This window comes from Mirounga angustirostris, unplaced genomic scaffold, assembly GCF_029215605.1.
Source record: "Mirounga angustirostris isolate CCGP_5_RB_7025 unplaced genomic scaffold, mMirAng1.0.hap1 SCAF_12, whole genome shotgun sequence".
NCBI lineage: Eukaryota > Metazoa > Chordata > Mammalia > Carnivora > Phocidae > Mirounga > Mirounga angustirostris.
In genome coordinates, this window is record NW_026991720.1 from 13,872,405 (window position 1) to 13,882,113 (window position 9,709).

General features: G+C 42.6%; 1 protein-coding gene across 7 annotated transcripts in view; it reads left to right on the top strand.

Annotated features, from left to right (window-relative positions):
• SLC37A3 (solute carrier family 37 member 3) overlaps positions 1 to 5,498 on the top strand; it is a 48,431-nt gene extending 42,933 nt beyond the window's left edge. For all 7 annotated transcript variants that reach the window (XM_064574889.1, XM_045864185.2, XM_064574888.1 and 4 more), the window contains 2 exons: positions 2,681 to 2,746; positions 4,103 to 5,498. In XM_064574889.1, the coding sequence (XP_064430959.1) occupies positions 2,681 to 2,746; positions 4,103 to 4,195 (159 nt within the window). In that variant the 3' untranslated portion in view covers positions 4,196 to 5,498. The remainder of the gene's footprint in view (positions 1 to 2,680; positions 2,747 to 4,102) is intronic.
• Positions 5,499 to 9,709: the final 4,211 nt, after the last annotated feature.

A 9,709-nucleotide genomic window follows, 5' to 3' on the forward strand; every position in this document is an offset into this window, starting at 1 on the left:
TGACACATAGTAGGGGCTCAGTAAGATTAAATTGTGGTATCTATCCAAGGAAAATGAGAACAAATGTCCACATAAACACTTGAACACATACATGTTCATAGCTGGATTACTTATAACAGCTAAAAAGTAGAAAAAACCCAGATGTCCATCAACTGAGGAATGGATAAACAAAATGTCTATATTCATATGATGCAGTAGTATTTGGCCTTTGAAGAGGGTATCTGGCACTTAAAAGTGGATAGATGTTACGTGGATGCACCTGAAAAATAGTATGCTAAGTAAAAGAAGCCAGTTACAAAAGACCATGTACTTAAATGATTTCGTTCATATGAGCTATCCCAAAATGGGCAAGTCTGTAGGGAAGGAAATTAGATTAATGGTTGCCTGGGGTCAAGTGGATTTACAGAGTGACTGTTGATGGGTAGAACATTTCTTTTGGTAGGGGGTGATAGAAATGGTCTAAAATTACATTATGGTAATAGTTGCACAATTCTGTAAATATTGAGTTGTATACTTTAAATGGGTGAACTTTATGTTATGTAAATTATATGTCAATAAAACTGTTTAAAAGAAAGATAAAGTGGCAGAAACACTTGGGAGCGCTGCTGTGAGCCCTTTAATGGGTGACTAGACCTCTGCTTTTTTGCTTTCCATTATGTAATCTAGGCTACATCACTCACTCATTTTGCTTTTTTTCCGCTTATAAATTCACTGGTAGTGTGTGATGGAAGAACATGGGTAAACTCTCACATCTGTGGTCAGTTGATTTTTTTTTTTAAAGATTTTATTTATTTACTTGACAGAGGGAGAGAGAGCACAGCAGAGGGAGTGGCAGGCAGAGGGAGAGGGAGAAGCAGGCTTCCCACTGAGCAGAGAGTCCAACACAGGGCTCCATCCCAGGACCCTGGGATCATGACCTCAGCCGAAGGCAGATGCTTAACCGACTGAGCCACCCAGGCGCCCTGGTCAGTTGATTTTTGACAAAGGTGCCAAGACCATTCAATGGGGAAAGAATGGTTTCTTCACCAGATGGTGCTGGGGAAGCTGGATATACACACACGCAGGATGAAGGTGGACCCCTTGCCTTACAGCGTAGACAAAAACTGACGCAAAATGGATCAAAACCTAACTTTAAGAACTAAAACTATAAAAACTCTTAGAAGAAATTGTAGGGATAAATCTTCATGACAAATATATACAAATGGCCAATAAACACCTGTAAAGATTCTCAACATCCTTAGTTATTAGGGAAATGCAAATCAAAACCTCAGTGAGATACCACTTCACACCTATTAGGATGGCTATCACTTTACAAATAACAACAGAAAAGAACAAGCAGTTATGAGGATCTGGGGGAACTGGATCTCTGACATTGCTGGTGGGAATGGAAAATGGTGCAGCTGCTGTGGAAAATGCTTTGGTGGGTCCTCAAAAAGTTAAACATGGAATTACCGTGTGACCCCGCAGTTCCTTTCCTAGGAATATACCTTAAAGAACTGAAAACAGGACTCATACGTATATATACCAGTGTTCCCGGCAGCGTTATTCATAATAACCAAAAGGCTGAAACAAGCCAAATGTTGAGCAGCTGATGAAGGACAGACAAAAGGTGGCATGTCCACAGCGTGGAATATTATCCAGCCATAGAAAGGGATGCTATTCCAACATGTGCCGCAGCCTTGAAGACAGTATGCTGAGTGAGGTAAGCCAGGCCCAAAAGGACAAATATTGTGTGACTCCACTGAACATGAAATCTCTAGAACAGGCAAATTCTCAGAGGTTACCAGGGGGCTGGGAAGAGGGGGTGGTGGGGAGTTATTGCTTAATGGGTGCAGCCTTGGTGTTTAGGGTGATGAAAAATTTTGGGAATAGATAGTGGTGATAATGGTACAACACTGTGAATGTACGTAATGCCTCTGAATTGTACACTTAAAAATGGTTAAAATGGCCAATTTTATATATATTTTATCATAATAGAAAAAGAAAATGGGTTAAATGCTATTAGATTCTTTTCGGTGATTGAAATAAAGTAAAAGAATTTGTTGTCGAATGCTAAAGCCGTATAGAAATCCTCTGAGTCTAAATAACACCATTGAAAAGTGGGCAACATGCTTAAAAGACAAACTATTTTTAAAAGCATCAATTAGGGGCGCCTGGTGTTAACCGTCTGCCTTAGGCTCAGGTCATGATCTCAGGGTCCTGGGATTGAGCCCCGCATCGGGCTCCCTGCTCCCCGGGAAGCCTGCTTCTCCCTTTCCCACTCCCCCTGCTTGTGTTCCCTGTCTCGCTGTGTCTCTCTCTGTCAAATAAATAAAATCGTGAAAAAAAAAAAAAAGAAAACAAGCATCAATTATACTACCTTTCATTGGAAGAACGATTAAACAGAAGTGGCTTGAGGATGTTCATCTTCCTCTCTTATTAGCAAAGTGAATAAAAATAAACCTTATAGTCATGTCATCTCTTCTGCAGTGTTTGTACTTGGACTCTGCCAGCTTACAAGAGGAAGGCCAGATATCTTAAGTAGGCACATGCACGTGAAAGCTTTGCAAACCGAAAACCATTCTACAAATCCTAACTCCCTTCTCATTTTCTGGAAGAGCAGTGTTTAATCTACCTTTCAGCTACTTCGTTTGATTAATTTATAAAGGATTATATTGTAATTTCTTTTTCTCCCTTGTAGTATTTAGTGTCTTTGATCCAGGACAATCTGGGATGGATGTGGGTGTTCTACTTTTTCATTCTCATGGTAAGTGAGTGTGTGCCTTTTTTAACTCCTGGTTTTTCTTACGAATTTAGTTCAAAGCATTTACTTAGATCACTTTTTAAATCAGCACAATTCCTGATTGCTCTTAATGACCCTTTTGTGAAAAGTAACATGTCATGAGTCTAAAAGATACGTTCTTTTTTCAAGGTGGGAATGGGTTTTTAGTTTGCCCTTGACCTGAGCCTAATGAGTATTGTCATTTATAATTCTAGAAAAAGTGGTGAGAGACTTGCTGAAAGTATTAATCGGTGTACTCTTCCCAGGGTACTCTCTATCTGCTAGATATAATTTGGGAATTCTGAAGGAAATTACAGCATACACCAAGCAACATTGGGTTCAAAAAGAAGCATTGCTATAATTAACACTGTGGTATGTAGGTTCTAAAATGAAGAGAGTCTCTTGAGAAAATATTTGTCATGCCTTCAACATTCTTGGCTAGAATTGTGTACTTTCTGGGAACTAGCCAATTCAGAGCAAAGCCTTATACTTTTAAAATGTTGCTCTCTGTTGAATAAGTATGTGACCTCCTCTCCTACATTATTGGTACTCAAGATAGGTCTACTTGAGAGAGTCTGGTGACAGCTTCATCCACGAGGGGATGCATTTTGTATCCCATCCGTAAATCTAGTACATCCTAATTGGAGACAGCCTCAAGCACCCCAAGTCCAGCCATGGTCCTCCAGCCTTGTCCAAGGAGCCCAGGAGTTCAGCGCCCGAATTCCCTGGAGCTGCCTTAAGGCGATGTATTCTGCTATCACAAAGGATGCTTCTTCTGCCTAACTGCCTTCCAGCTTCTAAAGACTGGGCCATATGTCTCTGTGTTCCTATTCTGACATCTGTGCTAAGTAGAGGGAAATGTCTCCTGGTGAACCTGCTGTGTGATCATACAAGAAATTGTACTAGAAAGAAAACTGGATTTATTGTGAGAAGCACTGTTTTTAAAGTGAGCTCCAGGGGCGCCTGGCTGGCTCAGTCAGAGCATGTGACTCTTGGCCCTGGGGTCATGAGTTTGAGCCCCACATTGGGTGCAGAGATTACTTAAACAAATAAAAAATAAATAAAGCGAGCTCCAGTACCAATTTTTTGCTCTACTGTGGCAAATTATTTAATTTTGTGTACCTTAGTTATTTTTCTGGAGACTATGTAACATTAAGTTTTTTAAAAAAATATTAACCTCAATTTTCAAAATCGTTTTCTAATTCATTAGAAAAGATCGAGTCATCTTTGTATGAAGTCGAAATGAATGCTGTCCACATTCATTACTACGTTCAAAACATGATGCTCTAACAGAGTTAATTAAATTATCAGTGCATATTTAATGCTTTTTTCTCTTCACAGACAAGTTGTACAATTTTATTTATCTCGCCGTTAATAGTGAGGGAAACCTGCTATCTTATGCAAAGACGACAGGCTCATGTATTGAGTGAGTGAGTGTTGCCAGAAGAGAAGAAGAGAAGAGAAGAACAATGGAAGACACATCAGGACTATTATTTCTTCTAATTCACCCTATTGGGGGTTGTCTTAAGAGCTCCAACAAAACCTCAGATTGTCAAGCCTCTTTCAACAATGTCAGCCACTTGAGATGCTGACCAGTGCTGAAGGCTGGGCTGTTTTTCTGCACTACATGAGTTATTATGGATGATTTTCTTTGTTGCTTCATAAATGTACTGGACGGCCTATCAGTCTGCCAGCCTCTTTATTTGGCCTGTTGAGATTTATCCTTTTAACCTGAAATACTGTCTTGGACTTGGACCCTAATTCTCCAGCCTGGACAGTTGAGTGGCCACGAGACGGTTGCACATGGTTTGCATCAATGATGGGCTCATTGGATCACTGGATTTTGCTTTGATGATGAGTTTGCCGAGAGCGGCTCATCTTTGAAGCCTCAAATCCTGGTAGAGTGCTCAAGCTGGATCAAGCATAAGCCTGCCTTGGACAAAGAATCCCTTTGTTAACCGTGGTGGGAAAAATCACACTACATGGTGACTGGCTCAGGCACTCTGTATCTGATTTAAAGTTAATCAGCTCCAGAAGCAGAAATGCCTTCAAATTATTGTCAGCTCGTTCTCTTCTGTCTTCATTCACAATTAACTTGGACTCCTGGAAGTACTCAGTCTTCCGTTCAAGGACCATAAGGTACATCATCAGTTGTCATGCACATTCCAAGGGGTAGCTCACAACCGAAGTACTCAACCCCGGATTTGCTCTCTGGGAACGTTAGGATCCACTAGGATGCTAATCTGCTTAGCCCTGTTTTCAGAGAATTGATCTTTCTCACAACCAGGTTCCTTGAGTTACCTCAGCAGAAGACTAGAATTAGAGACGGAGGAAAGACCTTTTGTCCTGGTACGCATCAAGTCTGTGACCTTGAATCACATCAGTGGGTTACTCGGGCCTCGGGACTCGGCATCTGCTCTTTAGAAGTTTGTGGCATGTATGTCTCCGAGGCTGGGAATTAGCCCAACATTTTTAGGGTCATTCTGTATATGTATTTTAAATTATGAACACGAACAAGGGGGAAAATGTGCAATTTTGAGGGCTGCCTAATTGGTGTTGGGTTAGGGAATATTTTTCAGCTTCTTGCTTTATACTCTAAAATGTGGTGTGTAAATTTATGAGCTTGTTAATGTTATTTAATCAAGGAGATTTCCAGTCAGTTAATTCCTCATTACTGACAAAAAAAAGGGAAAATATGAAATACAGGAAGGGAAAATAAACTGACTTTTATAGTAAATACCTGTCCATCTGGTTATTTAAATATATACTCTGACTTCCTCGTTCTAGAATGTGGTTGATGCCTTATAATTTCCTGGGGTTGACCATTTACTGACCCTATGGTGCTCCTGCTTGTACGGATAGCTTCTCCCTGATGGCCCCATCTCTGTTATGTTCTGTGAACACCTTCCCTTCCCCTTTGTGTGAGATTGTGCTAAGTTTGGATGAGTGCCTGGTTGTAATCTAAGAATTATTTATAGATGAATGCCATTTTTTATTATTTAACCTCCTTCTGACATTTGGCTGAGAGTTTCCTCTCTGCCCACATAATCAGTATGGTAGCATTTTTGTGTCCTGACACCAACATTGTTTTCTTATCCTGTTTATTTTTATTTTTTACCCTATTTACACTTAGCTGGGTGAGTGTTCACCTGACCTCTCTGTAGCCCCCAAGCAGTATCTGAAATGAAATTATAAATAGATAAGTGCTTAGCCCTGAGTGAAAGGATATATTTCATGATGGATTTATTTCCTTATTGTTCTAGTTCTGGCAGGCTACATAAGAATCAGCTTTAAGGAACTCCTAACTTCACTTTCTTATTAATTTCTTCTCCCTTGAAGAAAAGGCCATAGGGAAAGCTAATTTGGAGATGACAGCTTCTCTGACAGCTACATCTGGGATGCTCACTAGGTTGAAGAAAATCACTGGCTTGCCCTTTCTGGTCACGCTGTGTTTTCTTCTCTCCTTCAGTGTAGTTTCAAAGGAAGAAAGTCCCCTCCCCACTCCTGCTTATTCTGTTCCTTCCTGCTTCCTAGAAGACCGGAGACCCATAGTCAACGTTCACACAAGAAATGCATCGTGAAGTTGATGGAGGATGCAGGACGCTCTCATGCATTTCCTCCCTCCCCTCTTTAAAACCTCCAGAAGTCTTCCCTGCCTCTCCCATAAGTAACTGATAAAGCCTTTTCTTATCCCTCCTAGTTCTGCTGACTCCTATCCTATTTTTCTTTGCACAACCAAACCCTTTGAGTTCCTGGATACCTCTGCTGCCTTTCCGGGTAGCCTACTAACTTCCTCCTCAGTGAGGTAACGAACTGTGTATCTGCTTGCCCCGGACAGTCCCGGTTTATTCCTGTTGTTCTGACATAATTATCGGCAGCACCTCCCTTCTCTACACGCGCCCCGGTTTGCACACCTTATCCTTACCCTCTGACCTCTTCTTTCCTCACCCTACAGAAACCGCACATCTGAAGACCATTGAATTTGGAGATCTTTTTCTCTCATTTCTTTTTTTTTTTTAATTAATTAATTTATTTTTTATTTATTTGAGACAGAGAGAATGAGAGACAGAGAGCACGAGAGGGGAGAGGGTCAGAGGGAGAAGCAGACTCCCCGCTGAGCAGGGAGCCCGATGCGGGACTCGATCCCGGGACTCCAGGATCATGACCTGAGCCGAAGGCAGTCGCTCAACCAACTGAGCCACCCAGGCGCCCTCTCTCATTTCTTATTTTTCTTATTTCCTCTCTTATACTGGACACTGGTAACCACTCCATCTTCCCCTGGACTTTCCCCGCTGGCTTCTGTAGCATTTTAATTTATTGACTCTCCTGACTTCCTCTCCCCTTTACTGGGTTCTCTTCTCTGTTCACCTGCTGGTAGTTTCTTTTCTACAATAAGTGTCAGCAACTTTCCCAGATGGGCTGTTCTCATCTACCAGTAGCTCTTGTGAATACTTAGTGAATAAGAAACCACTAAAGAGGTGTATGGCATCAGTTTGTTAAATACTCTCTGGTGTATAGTGAAGAGCAAGTCTCAAGGGAAATGGACTCAAGCCCTATAACCTCAACCCCCTTGTCCCGTCCCCACACAGACCACTCTGCCAATTGCCTGCATGAACGGTTTTCAAGGTTTTTAAGTCATAAACCCTTTTGAGAATCTGAAAGTCATTTACCCTCTCCCTAGATCAAAACACACATATGAATGAACGTTCAAAATTTGTTACAGGGTGTTCATGGGCCAAAACTTGAAGCCCTTCCCTGGACCACAAAGTTAGAAACCCTGGTGCAGAGAACCAAGTACCACCTGGCATGAGGTTTTCCACAGTCTGGTTTCAAGCTGACTGGTTTCTTTACTGATTGCCACTCTACACGAACCTTCTACAAAATCAGGCGGGTTGGCTTATCACTTGCTGCAAATGGCAGTTGTGTTTTCATATCTTCTTGTCTTTTTTTTAAGGAAGCACCTGTATGTAAATTTTTAAAAAGTTTTTAAAAAACTGTGATTAAAATACAGATAACATTTACCATCTTAACCATTTTAAGCGTATAGTTCAGTAGTGTTACGAGTATTCCCGTTGGTGTGCACACCTTCTTGTCTATAATACCCCTTTTTTAACTCTCAGCCTTGGGAATCTCATCTTTCCTCCCAGGCTTGGCCAGCACCAGCGAGTCCAAGAAACCTTTTCCACCCAGCCTGACTAGCATCCACTGTCTCGCCTTCCTTGGCTAGGAATAGCAGTATTACTTGGTGCTTAGCTGTTTCTGTCTTAGCTATTTTTTACATCTAACTCCCCAAGGAGATTGTTGCTCTTTTTCTCCAATTTCCTGCATGGTTGGTGCTGAGTAAATGTTGATCATGTTGGAAAAGGTAGAAGGAAAATGAGAGAGTGGAGGGTAGGCACAGCGGGCTGTGGGTCCCTCACCCTGCCAAAGGCCCTTCCACTTGTTTTATGTACAGTACCGCCTCCTGCCGTAGTGGCCAGGTTAGGAGGCCGGCTGGCCTAGGGTGCATTATCCTCTCCTCAGGCTCCTTGGGAGACCCGTCAGCTCTCCCAGAGGCTAAGCAACGGTGAACAGTGAGCTTTTTGCTCTAGCGCAGATCCCATGCTGTTCAAGCCGATGTTTGTATTCCTGCTGTGTGATTTTACCTGGACTGTCCTGCTTCTGCCGCCGCCGTTCCATTGCTCTTTATCCGTCTCAGCCCCTGGCGTCCTGCCTCCGGAGCTTTTCCTCATGACGCCGCTCCTAATGCTCTTTCTCTCCTTTAAAGTTCCAGAGCCGTTATTCGTAGGCCACACAGCCTGCCCCAGGCTATTGATTTTACTGCTCTATTTTGTTCCCTGGTTGTTTCTGGTTGTCATTTCCTCAATTAAATGGTGAGCATCAAAGAGTCAGCTCCATGTCCAAGGGTGCACCCGCCATTTAATCAAGACAGCCAGTTTACCTTCCTATGTGGCCTCTTGCACTTTTAGATCGAGGGTCATCTTCCTTTTGCTTTTCCTTCGATGCCCTGATCACTTCTGGTGACCAAGTTTGTTTCAGCATCTATAGGAATAAATCAGATTAAATAGGAGATAACGATATTTATGTGAACATAGATAATATAGATCACTAAAATGGTTATATGCGTGTGTTATAGGTTATTATAGGCAACAGTATATATATGTTATATGTAAATATATATGTTGCATACACACACATACGTACATATATACAAATACGTCAGGTCTAATACTTGAAATTCTGTACCTGAGTACCCAGTGGTGTGGTCTTTCTGTCATCCTCACATAATAGTTCACATGCATGTACGTCTTTAAAAAGTGCCCACCTACTCACTACTTTCTCTTATGCCCACCACATCATTGTGAGACAGGCAGGACGTGTGGTTCTGTTCCTCAGATGGGAGAGCTGAGCTCAGAGACATTCAGTAGTTTGCCCAGGGTCACAAAGCTAGTACATGACAGAAGCAGAACGGAATAAAAACGCAGGCCTTTTGACCTAACTCTAGCATCTTTGCCATCATACCATACGACCTCCTCTTATTGACTCCCATCCTAGCCTTACTTGCAAGGTATATACATTGTGCAACTGCTCTCATCTTTTCCGAGCCCAGAGTGCCAGGACCTGAGCAGATCTTGCGTTAAACTGCCTCTGGCCCTGCACCTGCTGCTTGGCGGGGGGTCCCCCCCCCTGCCCCAGGCCCCTCAGAGCTGCTGCTCTTATGCCAGCCCGTGGCCTCCATCTGCGGTTGCCTCCCGCCCCAAGTTTGCCTTTGTAAAGAACGCCTCTTCCCTCTTTTTCTTGGTCCTTCTCCCTGAGGCTCAGGGGGACTCCGCCACCTGACAGACACTTGTATTGTCATTTCTTCCCTCCTTCCGGGCTCCGGGATAGTCGGTGCAGGTATGATGATGTCATGTGCACCCCTGTGCCAGGTCTGCCTCTTTCCTCTTG